The 21,023-nt window shown below is 40.3% G+C and overlaps 1 protein-coding gene across 3 annotated transcripts in view; it reads right to left on the bottom strand.

Moving 5' to 3' along the window:
- The window catches only part of EXOC4 (exocyst complex component 4), a 738,469-nt gene that overhangs the window by 700,111 nt on the left and 17,335 nt on the right, over positions 1-21,023 (bottom strand). For all 3 annotated transcript variants that reach the window (XM_045864245.3, XM_064574933.1, XM_064574934.1), the window contains exons 2-3: positions 16,009-16,198; positions 5,587-5,781 (exon numbers count right to left, since the gene is read on the bottom strand). In XM_045864245.3, coding sequence (XP_045720201.3) covers positions 5,587-5,781; positions 16,009-16,198 — 385 coding nt within the window. The remainder of the gene's footprint in view (positions 1-5,586; positions 5,782-16,008; positions 16,199-21,023) is intronic.

The raw sequence follows: 21,023 nt of genomic DNA on the forward strand, positions 1-21,023 counted from the left end.
GTGTATACTGTGCGGACTTTACATAAATAACTTAGTATCTCATTTAATCCCTTCAACAACACTTGGGAGTACATGTAATTCTCAACTCCAACTTTCAGCAAAGTCAAATTGAATCATTAGCCCCAAGTCATTCAGCTAGTAAAAGTCAAAGCCAGATTCAAGCACAGGTCCATCTGACCCACGCTAAGACCCATGCTGACATTCACAACCTTGATTGTTATCCAACAAATGCAAAGGATCTTGTGAGCTGAAAATACTACAAATGTCTTTTTATCATAGGAGCTTAGAAAACTATGCAGCTAAGAAGCTGCCTTACTCCCTCTCTGCCAGTTGTGGCCACATTTTCACAGTGTGAGATCTGTTTCCCCCACACCATTCTCTCAAGGCATCTCTGGGATTCCCTGGGAAGAAGGCAACTACATAAATATTAGTTATTATTATAATAATCCTTACCTCACTATACATACTAGACAGCTATGACTTTTTTTAAAAAATGTAAATAAATGAGTAAGAGACATTCAAAATCTTGACCATCTCAGGAAGACTTAGGAATGAAAAAATTTAGCGACAGGCCCTGTGACTGTCAGCCAAAGTGCTTCTAAACCGCTCGCACTGGCTTACTTTCCACTGATAGAACACATTTATGAATGGACTTCTATGGGTTGATAAATCGGAACTTGTGTAAGTGGTTTTCAAAGCGCATCTGTGCAGTTTTAGTCTGATGCAGACTTCCCCATAAATTTTCCTTTAAAAAAGTTCATAAAAATATTAACTATCATCAAATCCCTTCCTGGTTAGCTCATGCCACTGGGAAGAAGCTGCTATTCTTATATTAATAATTCTTCCCAGAATTAATCAGTCATTGTACATTAGAACCAGCAGCTGGAGTGTTTTGAGTGATAATGAAACCTGTAACAAGGCATCTTCAGCCGTCTTTTCAAGACAATAAGGGAATTAAAATTTCAATTTAAATGCAGAGGTTTGAAACACGCTTCACTGGCAAAATTACTTCAATTAATGTGAGTGGAATACAAAGGACAGACTGCAGAAATGTGATGCAGCAACCAGAAATTATGTCATTAATGTGCTTGCATCAACCCAGCACAATGACTGCAAAGGTCTAATTTAAACCCTACATATCACAAAGCTACAGGCTACAATATTAATCAAGTCTCTGATTTCAATGCGACGGATACAGGCTTCTTGTTGGACCACTTTTAGCTTTTCATAAGCTAACAGCAGCTGTTTACCTTGAAGAAGGAAACAAAAGGCCATGCCTATTTGCAGACATTCCCTGTCATGACAATTTAATTATTTTATGCAATACTCAGGTTATCATATCAAAAGAAGAAATAAATATCCCATCTAGAAGCCAAGTCTATAGCTTTCAGAGCAGTGTGAAGGTGAAGCAGGAATTGCAGGAGCTGACAAGAGCCATGGGTCACCACTGATTTATTTACCCTGGATTTATGAACCTGAGTAGGGATTAAATTACTGGCCATCTGCACCTGCCTTACCATGGAAATGAAAAATCTTTTGATAAACAAATCCAGGGAAATTGGAGAGTTTCGGAAGACTCGAGTTTTGTTTTGTTTTGTTGTTTTTTTAAAGATTTTATTTATTTATTTGAGAGAGAGAGACACAGCGAGAAAGGGAACACAAGCAGGGGGAGTGGGAGAGGGAGAAACAGCCTTCCCGCGGAGCAGGGAGCCTGATGCGGGGCTCAATCCCAGGACTCTGGGATCATGACCTGAGCCAAAGGCAGACGCTTAACGACTGAGCCACCCAGGCGCCCCCTGGAAGACTCGAGTTTTTGTCTTCACTTTCCTCTGATGTCTTTTAGCAGATTTTTCATTTGGACCCTTGAGATGTCTTAAGTAGATTTTACTTCTAATAGCACATAACCATGGGGAAAGGAAATGTGATAATTTTTTTATAGGAAGTCCAATGAAAGAGCAATTATAGACCTTACTATTCACTCAAATACAAAGGGCCAAATTGAAGGAAATGTCCAACTTTTTAAGCACACCTTGAATCCTACCTTCATGAAATCGTCATTGTATATTAGGATAAGCCAACTCCTCAGATCATGCAAAGCAACTACCTCGTCTGGAAAATAGGGGTCATATCAGAAACCTCTCTCTCATAGGGTTACTGCAAGAATTAAATGTGTTAACAAGTGTAACAGACTTGAAGTAGTAACAGAACATAATGAAAACTCAATACATATTAGCTGTTATTGTAATTATTGTTTGTTGTTCACTTAAATATTGCGAAAAAGAAAGGTTGGAAACTAGAGAAACTTGCCGTTAAAACAAACACTGAAACCAGAGAAAAATCAGACCAGAGCCCCTAGAGAGGGAACACCCTACTATCTGTTTAGTATATTAAAGTCTTTCCCATAGTTACCCATTTGGCTAATGATCTGTGAACCCTAACTAGATGAGGCACACTATGCTAAGAACAGGGCAGACAAAAATAAATAAGATATAGCCCTTGCCCTCAATGACCTACCATATAAACAAAAGCAATTGTATTACAAGGAAGTACATGCAGCTTATGGAAACAAACAGAAAAAGCACCTACTCAGGCTAACTATTCTTACCACAATAAAAACAATACCTCATTTTTTTTGTGAAAAGAGAAAAGCAGCTAATCACCTGGGACATTCAGAGAGCTAACGAAATTTGAGCCAAGCCTTAAAAAATAAATCATCATTTTCCAGGCAGACAGGATTGGGATTAGGTTCAGGGAAATACGATCAATTAAACAACATCTATCACATCCCTACATTAGCAACAAATAACTAGAAGTTGTCATTAATAAAAAACCACTGTTCTAAAAAATGCAAAAGCAAGAAATAATATATTTAATACCTCTAGGCAATACATTACTAAGCATTATTATATGGAACATAAATGAAGACATCAATAAATGAGACCTACTCACTGAAAAGACTCAATAGTACAAAGATGAAATTCTTACAAAGTGAATCAATCTCATGACACTTTTTGAGGAATGTGGACAAGTTGATACTAAAATTCATATGGAAGAGTAACTGGCCAAGAATAGCACATATAATTCTGAAAAGCAAGGTGAGGGAACGTCTCCACCTGCTAAAATCAAGATATATCATAAGATAATAGTAATTAAAACAGCATGGTTTCGGTGCAGATATAAACAAGACCAACTGAACAAAACAAAGAGCTCAGGGGCAGACCCATGCATACATGAAAACTTGATATGTGACCAAGATGGCATTAGAAGTCAGGAGGAAATAAACTCAGCAAATGGTCTGAGCCATGTGGCTATTTATACAGAAGATAAAATTAGATCCCTAGTTCATCCATATAGGGAAACAGATTCCAAACAGATTTAAAAAGACATAGTAGATTCTCTATATGACACTGGGATAGAAAAAAAAATTCTTGAAATAAAAATTGGATATGGAGCACCTGGGTGGCTCAGTCAGTTAAGCGTCCAACTCTTGATTTCCGCTCAGGTCATCATCTCAGGGCTCCACACTGGGCGTGAAGCCTGCTTAAGATTCTCTCTCCCTCTCCCTCTACCCCTCCCTCTGCCACTCATGCTCTCTCTCTTTCAAAAATTGAAAAAAACTGAAAATAAAATGATTATTCTAAAAAAAAAAAACTGGATAAAGGAAAAAAAGTTTATTGCATTAAATTTTAATACTTCTTTGTAACAAAAGGCTTCATAAACAAAGTAAAAAGATATACCACCAACTAGGAGAAGATATTTCAAACACAACTGGCGACAGATTAGTATCCAGAATATATAAACAACAAAGGGGGGGGGAAGGAACTTCTGGAAAACATAACTCATACACTCACCTCTTTCTGGAGGTAACTGCTCTTCCTTCCCACCCCACTCCCCAGATCCCCACTCCCCCCAACCACATAATTTTAATTGGAACTGACAATCATAGTACTCAAGCTGACCCAACCTAGACCCTACTCCCATATTTTTTAATTAAAAAATTTTCCTCTGCAAAGCTTGAAAGCTACAGGCCACAGCCTACACCCCTTCTTCTCTCCCAAACCCCCAAACCCCACCCACATGTGGAAGAAACAGTCTACAGGAGAACACTGAAGACAACAGGCAGAAGGAACATATAGGTGGCATTCCACATATACTCCTGTCCTTTTAGCTGACAGATTACGTGAATTGCTTACTGTTCACTCCTATCACACAACCAGGTTTTAATATATGATAGAATATCATAGCATATCTCACGTCTTGGTTACCAAATTCCCTTAAAAGCTTCTTATGAAGGACTTATGGCAAAATTCTTCTTGAAAATCTCAACTGGAACCACTTGGAGGATTTACCCTGCTTCTCCCACCAAGTCCCCTCAGTATTTTTTCCAGTGTTAACAGCCAATCTAACTTGGTGAAACAAAGATAAGGTACGCTCACCTATTGTGGAAAAAAGAGTCCAAATGAAGTCATCTGCTAGAGGGCTTCTATAGTCCCCAAACAATTCTGAATCAGATGGCAGTGGGGGTGCTTGTGTGGAAAGGGGAGGTAGATAGAGCAGCTCTCTAAGAGCCACAGGCCCTGAGAAATTAGTCTTAATAAGTAACAAGATATATATTATTTTTTATTCATCTTCTTGACAGCCACATGCACCAACAGTTGCAACATTCTCTGAATATCTGTTTCTAATTCAAAAAGTAACAGAATGGGGGCAGCCCGCTGGCTCAGTCAGTAGAGCACGTGACTCTTGATCTCAGGGTTTTGAATTCAAGCCCCACACTGGATGTAGAGCTTACTTTAAAAAAATAAAAGTATCATCAAAAACTAATGATGTAATGTATGGTGAGTAACATAATAATAAAAAATAAATAAATAAATAAATAAATAAATAAATAAATAAATAAATAAATAAATAAATAAAAATAAAAGTAATAGAATGGCCTCAGAGGCTAAAGGCCAGGCTGCAGAGTACTCTTGCTTAACAAAGTCCCTTCCAGAATTATTGCTCCAGAATTATTTTCTTTCTCATCAATTTAAAGGAAAAAAAACCTAAGCCCTCACATAACAATCCTTTCAAAGAACTTGAAGAACATCAAGTCCATCAATCTCCTAAAGTTGTCTCTCATGCAGACTTCATTCTTTAAAATGGGATTCATTAGGGGAGCCTGGCTGGCTCAGTCAGTAAAGCACACAGCTCTTGATCTCAGGGTTGTGAGTTCAAGCCCCACACTGGGCATGGAGCCTCCTTTAAAAAAAAAAAAAAATCAGTAAATAAATAAATAAAATAAAATGGGACTCATTAGCCATCTTCCTCGGAAACTCAAACACCTCTCATTACCATGCCAACATGACTGAGGTACCGGGTTTGTTTTTTTTTTACCATTATACGACCTGCCATTGTTCCAAAGGCAGACAATACATAAATAATCGCCTACCATTTCCAACACTGGAATTAGGAAGGGAGCCTGTGAGGCTTCACCTGCAAGGGCTTGTGAACCCCAAGAGGGCAGTTTGTAATGTGCTCCCTGAAAGCCAGCATTCCGGGAACAAGAGCAAGGGCTCCCCCGGCTGAGCGGAAATGACCTCTTACCAGCATGTCCGTGGCATTGAGATAGTGCTTGCTCGCCATGCACTGTTCCAGCTTTTGAGGCACTTGCTTGATATTCTCAATCTCGTCCAGCAGGTTCAGGACATGCTTATGTTCAATTCCTTCAATCCACAATTTCCGAAGTTCATCCCTTTTGCAGTGCAACAGCATCTTGCACGAAAGCAGATTCTCTTTTACCTACGATAAAACAGATTCAATCTTAAATCAGTCCAAAGTCTTGCCATCCTAAACCTGTAATCTAGTTAAGTTGTCTTCGTTAGTGTCACTAGAAGTAAACCGTTCCTCACTCCCCCTCCCACTTATTCCCATGGTTGGTTGGCTTGCAAAATTCTAATCCTGGTCCTGACACTGACTCACCGGGATGGGTCTCCACCTCCGTGTGTATTTTGCTCTCCTGTGAAATGAGTAAACTGCTCCTAAGCTACCTTTGAGTGAATCTAGAAAAAGGGACTTAGGACATAGAGATCCCTGAAAATATGTTAAAATATCTACCCACTGATGTTAAAATATCTGAAAGAGAATGACTGATAGAGGCCATGCTATTATTCCTTGCCCATTCTTCTCTGCATGTTTCTTATTCAGCTGATAAGTCACTTGGACCATCCTACATCTATAAGTCAGCTCAAGTTTAGAGCCAAGGAACTGTACATTCATCTCAAATGACATGAAAATAAGCCCACTTTCCAGAAAAGAGTAGACACATCTAGAAATAATCTCAAAATAAGAGGAACTGGGACATACCAAGGATTTTTAGATAGTAAATAAGACAATTTCAAACATTCTCAGAGATCTGCAGTTTGGTGACCAGTACGGCATAGCTCGACTAAACAGGAGGAAGAGCAGGGAGGGGTAGTCAGAATGTACCTGAGGAGCACATTTTCATATTCATAATTAAGACTTTTCCATTTTTATGACATGAAATAAAAAGAATCACGACCTTTCACAATTCACAGAGCTACTCTCATATACTCTTGACATTCCTTACATGTATTTTTATTTAAATTAGAATTTAGTATTTGATTACGGTTTTTTGTTTTGGTTTTTTTATGGTTTATTTTTTTTACAGAGAGAGAAGGGGGTGGTGTGCGGCAGGGGACAGGGAGAGCAAGAATCTTAAGCAGACTCCATGCCCAGAATCTTAATCAGGCTCTATGCCCAGGGCTCAATCTCACTACCCTGAGATCACGACGTGAGCCAAAATCAAGAGTAGGATGCTTAACCGACTGAGCCACCCAGGCACAACCCCCAACTTTTTTTTTTTTTTAAGAGAAAGAGAGTAGTTATTTTGTGTTTTGTTTTAGGTAAAATTTATGAATACATGTCAGGTATGCCATTTGATGAATTTTAGCAAATGCAAGACATCTATATAATCCAAACCATCAAATATAGGACATTTCCATCACCCTAGAAAGTCTACCATGTTTTTGACCATTGAATATCTTTCTTCTACAAGATTTGGTGTGGTGGTGCACATACTCACAAATATTATGCTTCTGGTGATTATGAAAATAAATTTCAACAGTTTTCCAACACACATGGAAAATACAAAGATTGAATGCTAAGATCAGAACATTTCTTGAGAAAGCATCTACTCTATTGCTATAACTTTAGGGCAATACCTAATCCTACTTTTAAGAAACTCTCCAATGTAAAAAGAAGCCTAACTAAAGAGACTTTGCAATCTCTCTTGATAAGCACAATGGAATGACTACTAGCTTTTGGGGGAGTCACGGACCCCTTTGAAAATCTATTGAAGATGGTCCTAATTACCTCCATTCCTTCCTGCACTCCCAAAGTGATTAAAAAAAAAAAAAAAAAATTCTGCTAAGCATAAAGCACCTAGAAAAGAGAACAGAGAGGAGGGAATGGCATGTAAGAGATGGTAACAAAACCTTTGAAGTCAGCAAGAAAGCAGAACATGGGTAATTTAGCAGAGGACAGCAATCTGAAAGTCCCAGCATGAAGTGGGGTTTCCTACCACTGACAAGGGGACACCAAGGACACTGAAGGCAGGAATACAGGGCTCACACCTTCCATAAGGTGTATTTGGAGCCCTGGATCCTCAACAAACCACACAGATGGGAAATTCCCTCCCCCCAAACATTGGCCAAATAGAAGGTTTATGAACTGAAGATCAGAAAGGATCCGGGCTGAGGGGAGAGTGTGAGGCACTGGACAGCAAACACAAGAATGAGATCACAGTGGGCCTATGGAACAGTAAAATCCTCAGTCCCCTTCAGACCCTCAGCCTCCAGCTAGGGTTGCCTCTAAATATACTCAGCTTGATTTTTAGCTCCAACACAGGAAACGTAGGGCTTTCCCTGGGAAAGGTGACCAGGCAAAAGACCTAGAGTTAGTGACATCTGAGGTCTCACCAAGGAAACTGCTGGATCCCTGACCACTCATCACTAGACAAGGCCCACAACACGCTCTGAGTTCCCAATCAGCTTCGTACCGCCTCCCTCTTCCATTCAGATAGTTAGCCAAGGATCACCAGACAGCCAAGGAAAGCCTGGAATATGCAAAGTCAGGCATCAAAACAAAAAGAAAAAAGTGCGGGGGGGTGGGGGGGAATGGGACAAACACTATGCAGGAAACAAAAGTTTTTTAAAACTATAATTAATATCCTTAGGAAAAATAGAAGAAAGCACTGCATCAATGAAACAAGAATAGGATGCTATAAAAAAAAAAACAAAAAACAAACCAGAATCAAAACTACTCTTGGAAATTAAAATAGGTTAGACAAAAAAATCCAATATAAAGGCTAGAAGCTACCCTTGAGGAAATCTCCAGAGAATAAAACAAAAACAAGAGAGAAAAGATAAAAGAAAATGAGGGAATTGACCCAAGAAGTCCACTATTTGCCAAATAGAGGAGTTCCAGGGGAGGAAAAATGAGACAAATGGAGTAGAGAAAAATACCAATAAAATAATAAAAGAAAAATGTCCCAGAAGACATGTGTTTTTAGATTGAAAAGGCACACCAATGTTCAAGAAAATGGAGTGAGAAAAGACCCAAGCCAGGGCACGTTATCCTGACATGTGAGAACACAGGGATATAAGAGACAATCTTAAAAGCTTTCAAGGGGGGTGGGGGGAGGGACAAAATCCATACAAAGAGCTGTGAATCAGAATGCATCAGACTTTTCTCAACAGCAACACTAAAAGCTACAAGACAAAGGAATAATATAGCTTCAAAATCCTAAGAGAGAATTATTTCCCAGAAAAACTATCAATCAAGTATGAGGTATAATACAAGTATAATAAAGACATTTTCAGATATATAACTCTCAAAAATAAACAAACAAATAAACCTTATATGCACCATATCTCAGCAAGCTAGTAAAGAACGCGCTCCATCACCACAAGAGAAAAACAGAAGATAGGAAACACAGGATCCAGGAAAGGGGAAAACCAATGCAGAAGAAAGGCAACAGGAACATTCAATCAGTAACTGCAAGGAAAACAGCAACAACAAAATTGCAGAAGCACCAATAGTATACCGGATGGCTTAGAGGTAAATATTTACATAGTCTTAATAAAATAAGCACTATCTATTTAACCAAAAACTAGGATACAACCAGAGAGACAGAGGTTGAGGGAAGAAGATGAAGTGGGGTAGGGGAAAAGAGTGGGAGGGAGACCTAAATCCTCATCTTCCATAGCTGGAAGCTCCTACACCATGTCTAAAATAGAAAGATCAAGAATAGTATAAGCATTTTACAAAGAGTAAAAGTCAGTGCCTCTGAAGTTTTGCAGTTGGGATTGGGGAAGGATGAGGTAGGGAAGTACTGGTTTTTGTCAACACTTATGGTTTTGACTTTATTTAAATTTTTAATTGAAGTATAGTTGACATATAGTATTGGTTTCAGGTATACAACACAGTGATAGGACAATCATATACATTATAAAATGCTCACCATGATTAAATGCAGTCATCTGTCACCATACAAAGTTGTTACAATATTATTGACTATATTCCCCATGCTCTACTCTTCATCCCTACAACTTGTGTATCTCTTAATGACCATTATCGGACTTTTTAAACGTATTTCTCAAGGCTATTGTTCCCAGATCCTCTTGGGAGTTCTTGGTCTCTGGGCTAGGAACTCCAGCTACTAAATCCATTCTCTCTTAAACGTTAGTTAAAATCTGTTAGAATTTGATTTCTGATATTCTACTCTTCTCACCTTGGTTCTGCAATTCTCAGATTTTTCTTTTGTTTAATGGTTACTATGGAAATTGTTAAAAATAAAGTTTATGTCATGCAACACCCTACTAGGCTCTTGATCAAGAGAGGGAGGGATAAACTTACTGTGGGTCAGTAAAGCTTGGCAAACTCCTTTCTGATCGGAAAAAAGACCATTATGGTATTTCACACTAGGATGTATACAGTGTAGTCAGCTCACTTCTCCTTTTTGCCTACTAACAGAGAGGAAAACTGAAAAAGAAGGTAGAATTTCTGCCTGTGTTTAAGGGTGGGGGAGATGGCATCAGGCTGTGTGGAAAATGAACATCACCAAAATTATTCCCTAAACTAAGTTATTAGCCAAAGCCGCAGACACAAGAAGCTACAAGAACTTTTAATATTAGATTGCCCTGAGGCCTCAACTTTTTGATTAGAAAGTCACAGTTATGAAGAAATGTTATTTTAAAACTTGGGCAGCAGGAGGAATACTACTCAGCAGTAAAAGAGAAGAAATACTAAGAATCTCAGAAACATTTTGCTGAACAAATGAAGCCAGGTACACAAAAGTACATACTGAAGTTCTAGAACATGAAAAATTTTTTAAAATAATCTATAGTGATGGGATTCAAATCAGCAGTTGTTTGGAGCAGGATGTGGAGGGGGGTAGGCGGGAGGGAGGGGAACATAGAATTTTGACTCCAAGGAAGCAGGGGGGAACTCTCTGGGGTAGATGGGAATACGTTCAAGGATATGTACATTTGCCAAAACTCACTGAACTATACTCAAAAATACTGCTTCTATTGCAGGTAAATTATAGCTCAATAAATGCTTTTTATACAGGGAAGAGAAACTGCACTGCAGCCATCAGTGAATAAGAACATCTAAAATGTGAGAACAGTACCAAGTTACATCTAAACTTTTATTTCTCGATGTGGTGACAGCATTTTAATTCCATTCTACTGAATTTATCAGGATCATTAAAATTGAAAACTTATGTTACTGTTTGTTCCTGAAATAAATCCATAGAGTCAAGCTATTCAAATCAAGACATCAAAACCCAAGTACAGAAATCCTTCTTCAAACACGTTTCCTTTGCTTCCTTAGACTTCTAGTAACTTCACAGTTGCTCCTAACCACCCATGTAGCCACAGCAAGGATTTCAGTTTCAATATACAAGCACCTCCAGCCAGTCTAATTAGAGCCTATTAGAAAAAGAGAAAATAAGGTTAACAGGCCCCAAGAGGTTATTGTGAGTGGGTATGCGAGATGATACAGAAAGCACAGAAACAGAGCTATCCGCAACCCTGCCTTGGGGACGATAAAGAGAGGAAAACTACCCAGGGCCTCCGTGTAACAACGTGGTCACATTTGTGAAAAGAGGAACAGATATATGTAAGAGAGGCTGATGGAGACAGTCTTCACGTCATCAAATTCAAAGCTTTTCTGATTTTGTTCAAGGATAATGGGGAGAGGGAATGCCTTTGGGTGTGCATAGTATCTGTAATAAAGCACAACAGATAGGCAAGCACCCCACTGAAACTACAGACTAGAAATAGTCTACAAAGTTCCCCATAAGCAAGGGATGATAAATGAAATTAACATAACAGTCAACATTATTCTTAATTCTAAAAGTACAAAATTTATTTTCTCTTCTGTAGTTAAAAATAAATCTACATACAAACATGTTCATGGGTATTCTCCTGACATGTGTCGAAACCCATTTTTTTCCAAAGTCTTATACAAAGTGCTTGGAAGGAATGATGTGCAGAAACACTACTCGCTGTTCTGTTTTAAAGCCCTTTAGAACGACCGATCACTTTTAAATTACCCTCAAACTTATTCCCATGCTTTTGTTCCCTTCGTTTTGTTTTTGTTTTGTTTTTGTTTTTGTTTTTTTAGCTGTCATTCTAAGGTCTTAAATTGTCTGAGAGGCTCCACTGAACCCCTTCCAAGGGCAGTACTTCTCCTTTAAGTTGCATATAGTACACCGATGTGGATACAGTTAAATTTAATGGAAACACTACCTCATAGTTCTTGTGACTGCCTTCATGCACTCTACTGCCTAGATTTTAAATTATGCTATTACATTATTGCCCATTGTTTAGCATGTCCCTTTCTAGGCTTTTCTCCCTTTCTCATAGAAGCAGCCAGGATTTTTCCATCTTACATATGGGCTGTAAATAATTTCCTACCACATCCATATTGCTCTACTGTGACATTTTTTTTTTTGTATTAAGGTTATTCTTTGTTCTTATTCTGTCTCTCAAGGTATATTTTCATATAAAAGCCACAAAATTATTTTAAATGTTAAGTAATGAATGTTGCACTACTCAAGGATTAAGCCCTTAACAACTTCATTTGAATAATCACATATAGTTATTTCTAATTACAGCCAAGAAAAATGAGTTACAGGCTTGATCTAGTACCAACGGGGCAGCTGAAACTGGGGTGAAATGTAAAGTGTGCACATTCACAACAGAGACAAGTATGTTTTCCCTTCAGCCTACCAGCTCCTGGGATAAACATGAGACAGATACTTAGTGTCTTTAAAGAAATCTGATGTCCTCTCATCCACCCCCTACAGCACAGAGCAAACACTCCAATTCAAAGACCAACAAGTATGACCTGTGCCACCCAAGTCCCCAGCTTGTACCCATTCATATCCATCTATTTTGGTGGTGCTGCTATAACAGTCATTATTAGGAGACTGGCAGAACCTACGGATTCTGAGGTTTTCTAGTGCAGTAACATGGCATTCTGACTGATACCAATATGCATTCAACAGTAATAGGATAGCCTAAGTATTCTGATTATCCACATTACTTGACCTGATCAATCATACACACTTTTATTTACATGTCTTTTTTTTAATCTAGAAAAAAATTCCCAATAGACCTATCTGGGAAAAGAGTTAACTCTTATCTGTCATCTCATTATCCTCAAGGACTTAGATTCTACCAATGTAAATCCATATATGAAACTATTATCATAATGGGAAATGTCAACAGTTCTGTGTTCTCAAGCTCTAAAAGCATGAATATGAACGTCTTCATCTGCCTTGGTCCCCACTAAAATCTACTCAGTATAGCAGCTAGATTAGCCCTTTTAAAATGTTGTATCATGCCATTCTTGTGTTCAAAAGTTTATTACAATGGATTCCCACCATACTCGAGTTATGAAACAAGTCCTTACAGTCACCAAAACCCCATGTGACCTGACCCACCACACTGCACCTCATCCACCAGCTCTCTGTCTCTCCAGCCACTCTCCCCTCTCCCCATCCCATTTTGCTCCAGCCCCACTGGCCTCCTCGCTGCATCCCCCAAATTCTAGTCATGTTCTTGCTTCAGGACCTTTCTGCCCCTGCCATTCCTTCTTCCTAAGGAGCTTCTCTTGACTCTCCCTCACTTTCTTCAAGTGTTGGTTCAAACGTTACCTCAGTCAAGCCTTCCCTGAACAATCCATTTAAGCAGCAACTTGCAATTCTCCCTTCCTTGCTTTTGGTTTGGAAAGCAGAGCACTTCTTACCATCTGTTATACCACACTGTACTAATTTATAGTGGGTTTCCCTTGACTAGAATATAAACCAGAATGTAAACTCCACAAGGCCAGGAATTTGTTTTATTCACTTCCATACCCCAGAACCTCGAGCAATGCTCAGCACAAAACAGACACTTCACACAGAGACTTAATCCGTGTGGTTAAATATCACCTACTTTGTTTACGTCAGTTCCTGAGGACAGGGATAGGTGTTTTCCGTGGGTACAACCCCAGCAATGAAAACAGAACCAGGCACACGGCTAGCACTCCACAGATATTTGTTGAATGAATCCTCATTACATTCTTTTGGCAGAGAGCAGAAAGAAGATTTCAACTCACATCTGCACATTCTCACTATCTTGCTGGATATGAAATAATATAGCCCCATGATGATTCAATCATCCCCACTTCTATTTTAAAATATGCATAACTATACACACCTATATTTTGTATATAATCCAAAGTGCAATTAAAAACCAAAAATGACAGGGAAAGACTAGTAAGAAAACATCAGTGTTTCCCTGGTGATAAGAAATGGCCTTTCACAGTACAAAATTGTCAATTTATACAATAGAAACAAATTCACTTTCATTTTTCCAACATTTTTCTTCTCTCATTTATCAATTATTAGAGGCTTTTTTGAAAGGAGCGTGAGCCCTTTCTCTTCCCAATATTGAGCTAATTCATAATAGAATTAGGTGAGACTGACTTTGACAACTGTCTGATGTAATAAACACAAAGTTTTCTTTTTGTTTTCTTTTGCTCAAAATTCTAGCGTAATTAAAAATGAGGACAGCGAACAGACTGTGGCTGCTAAAACAAATGTGAAATCATCAAGAGGAGACTCTTTTTCAATACCAGCCAACTCTCTCTGGGCAAAGAGGCTATCGACTCCAAGTGATAGGGAGCCAAGGCAGAAACCACTACAGGCTTCCCTTGACATCAGGACAAAGTCCTTTCAGCCAAGCGGACTAATCAGAAAAGAGAAATACCAAACCTTCACCCTTTCTGTGATTACCCGGGGCAAAGCCAGGTCAGCAGCAGTAGACATTCATTTTCTGACTCCTCCTGAGCTTAGTATACTGGGTCAAAATGGACTACAGTTGACTCTGAACTGATCTCTAGCTTTACCTAGTTTCACAGATAAATCCACAGGATGAACTCACCAATTGTAAAGGCGAAGAATTATAGTATTCCTTTTGAAAATGCTCAGTTAATTTTACAATGTAAAGAGGTCATCAAATTGCTTCAAAAAAGGTTAAGAGCTTGCTGATTCTCAAACGGTCCTCTTAGAGGCTGAAACTCATGTGTCAACAGCATTTTTCGAAGAATAATTTAAGTATCTGCTTAGAAAATTGTAAGGTAAGGTCTAGAAGACAGACAACAGGACACGTGGGAAAGCTGTGAGCATAGCTATCACTGGGCAGGTGCAGTCCAGGGAGTTCCCGATCAACAGCACAGCCAGCACATTTCTAATGGTCTGTGCAGCCCCGTGGCCACACAGAGGTGCTGGAGGAGCAGCTGCAGAGTTTCAAGGAGGGGACCAAGCATGAGGCTCTGCATCTCTCACCCCAACCCCACACAAGAGGCAACTAGGACGTCAGGGAGATAGCTCATTTTCAGAAGGGCGGTTACTGCCTAAAATAGGTCTGAAAACCCGCAGCGAGGAGCTTAGAGTTAGGGACACTAGCAACCAAATCCTAAATCTGTTGAGTGAGGAACGGTCGTGCCTGGCAAAGAAGCAGTGCTAAGTGGTAGCAATTACTGTTAGCAGAGTGGTACGAAAAGGAATTAAAGGACTGATCTTCCAAACACACAGCCAGAGACCCCAGGACTATGATGCGACGGCCTCCAACGGTCAGTTCATCCCTTCACCAAATACAAAAATACCCCTTATGAACCTACTTTGTCCTTTAGGCAGTAAAAACATGGTAGCCAGGAACCAAGAACTTTTCAAGGATCCACTACAAAAGGAGGTGGGCAGGAAGAGAAAGCGGGCAAGAAGCAGAAAGAGAGGAGGAAACAAAGAATGAACAAGAAATCGCTGCAAAATATAGGAAAATAACAAAACAGAAGTTACTGCATGCTTGTCACAACTAAGGAAGGGCATTCAAGAATTTCAGTATTCATAAATAGATGTTTCGGTAATTTGTAAGTTGGATTTCCTTGTCAAGATCATACCTAGAATGTCTAATCACTACAGAGAAGCCACAGCCAACTTCAACGAGGGGACATACTCACAGCTGAAATTTCAAAAAATGTTTCAACTGTTACAGCAATACACACACACAGAGACACACATACGTGCACAATGTGTGACAGGAGCATATGAAATACACTGGATACATGGAAATGGGAGCCTCTAATAGTAAGAGGCCCTGGAGTCTTAGAACAGCTCCCCTTTCCAATGTCCTCACGTTGGGGCCACCACCCCCACATCCTTTTACACCGCTACGAGAAGTAGCAGCAGAAGCCAAGGATAAGACACAGGGAGGAGGCAAGCCTACGATGCCCTCCGTGATCCTGTTCAGCCAGGCTTTCCAGACACTGCAAAATCCCCGGAAAGTGTCATTATGAGTCCCTCCTAAGGCCAGTCGCCACTATCCTGGCACCTCTACACGCTACAAACCCTTGGCCTAACAGCAACCACAACCACAAGAGGAAAGGGAGGCCCACCTGCTTTATTTTATTTCGGGAGTTGGTAATGCGCTCTGTGATGCTCTGGTACGTGCGAATGGCTGTCGTCAATTCCGTGTAGTGCTGCACAATCAACTCATCCAGGTCATGGTCGCACTTCTCATAGGCTTCTTCGAGGCGCCCCTTCTCATTCTCCCGGTCTTCCACATCATCACTGGTAGACAGGGTCCTGGTGAAGACAGAGACTGTATCAAGCTTAATCAAATTTAAAAGCAAAAAAGTAAAAGAGGAGTTAATACACGAGCACATTCACCTCACTAAGTAGGGAGGAAATGAAACAAGTGACTAACAGAAAATACTGAAGCCACCTTCCTAGTGAACTGCAAGAGCCCATGCAAGTGGATTTGTGTCGGTTGCCTATCCAAGGAGCCTTTCCCTCCGCTCTTTCCTTGGCACACGAATCTTAGATAGCAGGCAGCGTGAACTGTGTGAGAGTCTGGGCAGGTCCTGACTTGCTTGAGTGAATCCCAGGAATTCCATTCACCTTATCAGTGATAAGTCTGACCAATGAGACCTAAAGACTTCTAGGAGTAGTCTTCTTGCAAGATTAACAGGAAGCTGGATATTGGGTTTTTGTTCCCTCCACAACCCCCGGACACTGGGTATTGTTAAACAAAGCTAAGATACTCAAATATTTCACCCACCTTACAATCCTGGAAGGGAAAGCCAAGAAAAATGCCAAGCTACTGCACTGAAATCATTGGGCCCCCCAAGAGGCCAACCCTGCTGCTTTCCCTCAGGACTTCTCATTAGGGGTGATCACAAATACCCACTGTTTAAGTCACCCTCAGTTGGTCTTTTATATAAAGCTAAAAGTGTACTAACTGATAAAATTACTTATCCATAAGGAACTGCATTCCAAATAGCTCATTTAAATGAACTAAATTTGGTACAGAGCCCCCAGCGGCCTGGAAATAAGGTCACATCAATTCTAAAATGTCACAACAGCAATAATATAAGCTTTACTGCAAGACAATCCCTACTTTTACTATTCATCCAAGAGCACTAACAAGATTGATATGAGTCAACAATAACCAGGGAATGAGACAGATACACTTATTAGAAGTCTTTCAAGGGGCACCTGGGTGGCTCAGTCGTTAAGCGTCTGCCTTTGGCTCAGGTCATGATCCTGGGTCCTGGGATCGAGCCCCACATCGGGCTCCCTGCTCGGCGGGAAGCCTGCTTCTCCCTCTCCCACTCCCCCTGCTGTGTTCCCGCTCTTGCTGTCTCTCTGTCAAATAAATAAAATCTTAAAAAAAAAAAAAAAAAAAGTTTCAATAACTTAGTTTGATACATGGGCCACAGATCTTTGTTTCTTTTATTATCTTTTTTGGATTTTTTTTTTTTTTTTAGTGTTCTAACCGGTAACAAAGAAACCTTTTTCTCTTATCTGTTGGCTGCAGTAATTTAGAGTTTCATTAAATTCCCTCAGATTTGTCAGCTTATATACATTCAGCATAGCTTATTTCATTTATCTTTAATTTAGGGAGGGGGTAGTTTAGGCTTTCGATGATGGATGCAATTAATTATAAGTCCATCATTAGAACTGCTTTCAGAAATGGTCTATCAGTGAATCAATCACATATCTACTTCCAGATATTCACAAGCAAAATACTGTATAACAGTTTTTTCCCCAACTGTCATTTAGAGCAAGAGATCTTAATTCATGAGCTACATGATATATAAAACTTGCTTCTCAATTTAGGGGGAGATTCAGCAGGTCAGTCTTTGACATCAATCTAATCTCTAAAAAGAATTTCATAAATGTGTTAGGGATGCCAAGAGATCAGTTCTAGCAGGAAATGGTGGGGGGGTGGGGGGACAGGACAAGAAATATAATGAAGGAAAGTGCACAGCATCTAAGAGTTGTGGGGTATACTCAGGAAGGCAACACACTAGGAACCCCAAGACTTGAAGGAAGGCCTTTATCGTGCCAGATCCTGTGTCCTCCTCTGTCAACTGGTGATCCGACATCAGACGAACTACCTCCAAGATTACTTTCCGATAGAAAATACTGCACAAGTATGTGGCTAATAAAATAAATCAGAGTGGAGAACCTAGGAGGAATATGGTTTCAAAGATGGAGCTACCAATGATCACTTGCAGTATTTGGGTACAGGGAGCTAAGCATGCCTTCCTATTGTTTCTATGATACATAACTTTGCTCTTTAAATCTGAAGCCTTCCAGGCTGTTAATCTAAAGTAAAGCACAATCAGAAAATGCCTCCAATTTATCAACTGTCCCAAAGGGAAGAGTTCCCAGGTATTTACCTCCGATTTCCCCTTCTAACAGCAAACAGCCACGGATTTGTCAAAGCTACACCGGATCAGTCTGCCGTCTTTACAGTGCTTGGATTTCCTCTCCACCGCCATTTGTGGAAGGAAACATGCCAAACATTTCACGTTGTTTACATTAACTAGGAGAATTACCATTAAAGAAAATGTCAGGCCCAGAGAGGACAGCTTCTCGGGCATCAGCTGTCACTGTAACACATTACTGCCGCATTAGGAGTTATTTATGAAATAGAAAGGGTTACTAAAATGAAGATTAGAGCGTAAATTGGGCCTATAGGGAGTTTTAGCTCCTATTTTCATTTTTAGAGAAAATATTTGTATAAGGAAAGAGCCCATGCCAGGTTTGTGCCCCTTTAATTTCATCCTCTTCATGTAAACTGCACTGAACGAGTTTGCTTTTAGTTGGAAATAGAAAACAAAACCATCCGTTTTGGGTTTTTTTTTAATTAGAGACAAGGCAGGCAACAAGGTTACTAATAACAAAAATAGCCACACATATTTAGAGAGCCTTACCACAGCTGCCAGAAACCAGCAGTGCTGTAGGGTGTATGCTGAATCCTCCTGACAGCCCTTAGGAGTGATCCTGTTAGCATCCTCCCTCTGCGCTTTGAATCCTGACTCCACCACTTAGTACCGATATGACCTTGGTCATGGCATCGCATTTTTTAAAAAGATTTTATTTACTCATTTATTTATTTATTTGAGAGAGACAGAGAGAGCATGAGCAGAGAGAGAGAAAAGCAGACTCCCTGCTGGGCAGGGAGCCCAATGCAGGACTTGATCCCAGGACCCTGAGATAATGACCTGGGCCGAAGGCAGACGCTTAACCGACTGAGCCACCCAGGCGCCCCCATCTCATTTTGCTCATCTACAAAATGTAGAGAATACGGATACCTTCCTTATAGGGCCGTGGGTGAGAATTAAAGGAGATCCAGCAAGGCCTGGGAGATCATCAGCACTCAACGAATGGCGGTGGTTGGTGCAGACTGCTCTAGCAGTCAGAGCCGCAAGGGCAACAGCAGCGTTCCACAACGTCATGCAAAGGACGTCCTTTGGAGACACAGATTCAAATTCTATCACACCCCCAAACGCTAGATCATTGGCACTGGGCATGAGATTTAACCTCTCTGACTCAACTTACTCCTCAACGTCAAGAATTAAGAGTCTGAGATTTGTATCCTACTCACGAGCTAACAAGTTAGCCTGCCAGAGTTTCGTGGATGCTGCTAGAAGACACAAAACTCGTGGGTCAGAAACAAAGGACTTTGTTACTCACAGCACAGCACGAAGCAAGGGCACCGGCATATCTGCAGTAGCCCCCCACCTTGGCCCCAAGTCCCATGAGGGTTAGGCAACTTGACCCAACTTTATGCCTGTACATGCTGTGAGTGACTAAAGAGGAACCCGAACATGGAAAACTCCATCTTTTATACTGGACAGGACACATGCCTGCCCATTCTTCTACAGGGAGAAATCATCTCTATCTTCCAAACATCCAAATACATATCCTTGACAAGACCGCCTAAAACAAAGGGCACTCGGTGCTTTGCTCAGAAGAACTTCAGAAACAGCACTCCCAAGGAGAATGGCCCTCCCAACAATAATGAACCATAATTCCCCGGGTTCCTTCAGGGACTCCATGGTGTCAAGCAATAGCAGACAGTATCCCTGACCTCTGTTTTCTTTTCTGCAAAATGAGACCAGAAACTAAATGTCTCCCACAATAAATACTGGCACCACAAATGAACAATACACCATAAAAGCAGACTAGAAGTCTAGGGAGAAAGTATCCATGCCTGCTACCCACAGCAAATTTCAATGTGGAATTATCTTACTTTAAGCCAGTCACTTGACCTGAACTGAGAGCCAGGTATAAAAGAACACCTGTCATCTAGCTCACCTCGCCAGCCAGGTCAGGAACCTCTCCCCAGCCTTCTAATAAGCCTCTGTGAGATGGAAAGCTCATTAGTTCGAAAAGCCATTCACTGCAATTTTGAACAGCTCTCCTTGTTACAAAGCCTTTCATTAAAATAAAATCAGGCTCTTTATAATTTCTACCCATTGATCCAAGTTGCACCCTTTTTCGGTTACATGAGTCTATCCCTTCTTCCATACAATTTCTCTTTAAATGGTAAAGGGCTTTCAGTACTTCTTTCTCAGGTTAAACATCTCTAACTGCTTCAATTGTTTCTCCCACAACATGGCTCCCACACGGCCCACCATCCTTGTGGATTTCCTCTGAAGTCCCTTCCAAAACAGCTAACACTCACATAGAACTTACTGTTTGCCCGACGTTAATCTAAGTGGTTTATGCCTAATAATTCATTTATTCCTGACAACAACCCTAGGAGGTAGGTACCTTTATTACCTCCCTTATTACAGATAGGAAACAGAGTTGTGTATTAGAGGCACAGAACTTTTAAGTAGCAGAGCCAGGCCTCAAACATGAGCAGTGTGGCCCTTAAAAGCTTACCTAACCTGTGTAGTACTAGAACTGAACACAACACACTCCTCACATGGTCTGACCAGTCCAAACAGGAAGAGATTTTTATATCCTATAGTACAGGCACTATATTTTTAATAATCAGGTCTAAAACTACATCGCATTTTTGTAAATACCAACTCCAAAAAAATTATCCAAGATCCCCCGGACAGTAAGTGCTGACAAGCCAGCTCTCACTCATCTATTGGGAAATTTT

The sequence above is a fragment of the Mirounga angustirostris genome, unplaced genomic scaffold (assembly GCF_029215605.1).
Source record: "Mirounga angustirostris isolate CCGP_5_RB_7025 unplaced genomic scaffold, mMirAng1.0.hap1 SCAF_12, whole genome shotgun sequence".
NCBI classification, from domain to species: Eukaryota; Metazoa; Chordata; class Mammalia; order Carnivora; family Phocidae; genus Mirounga; species Mirounga angustirostris.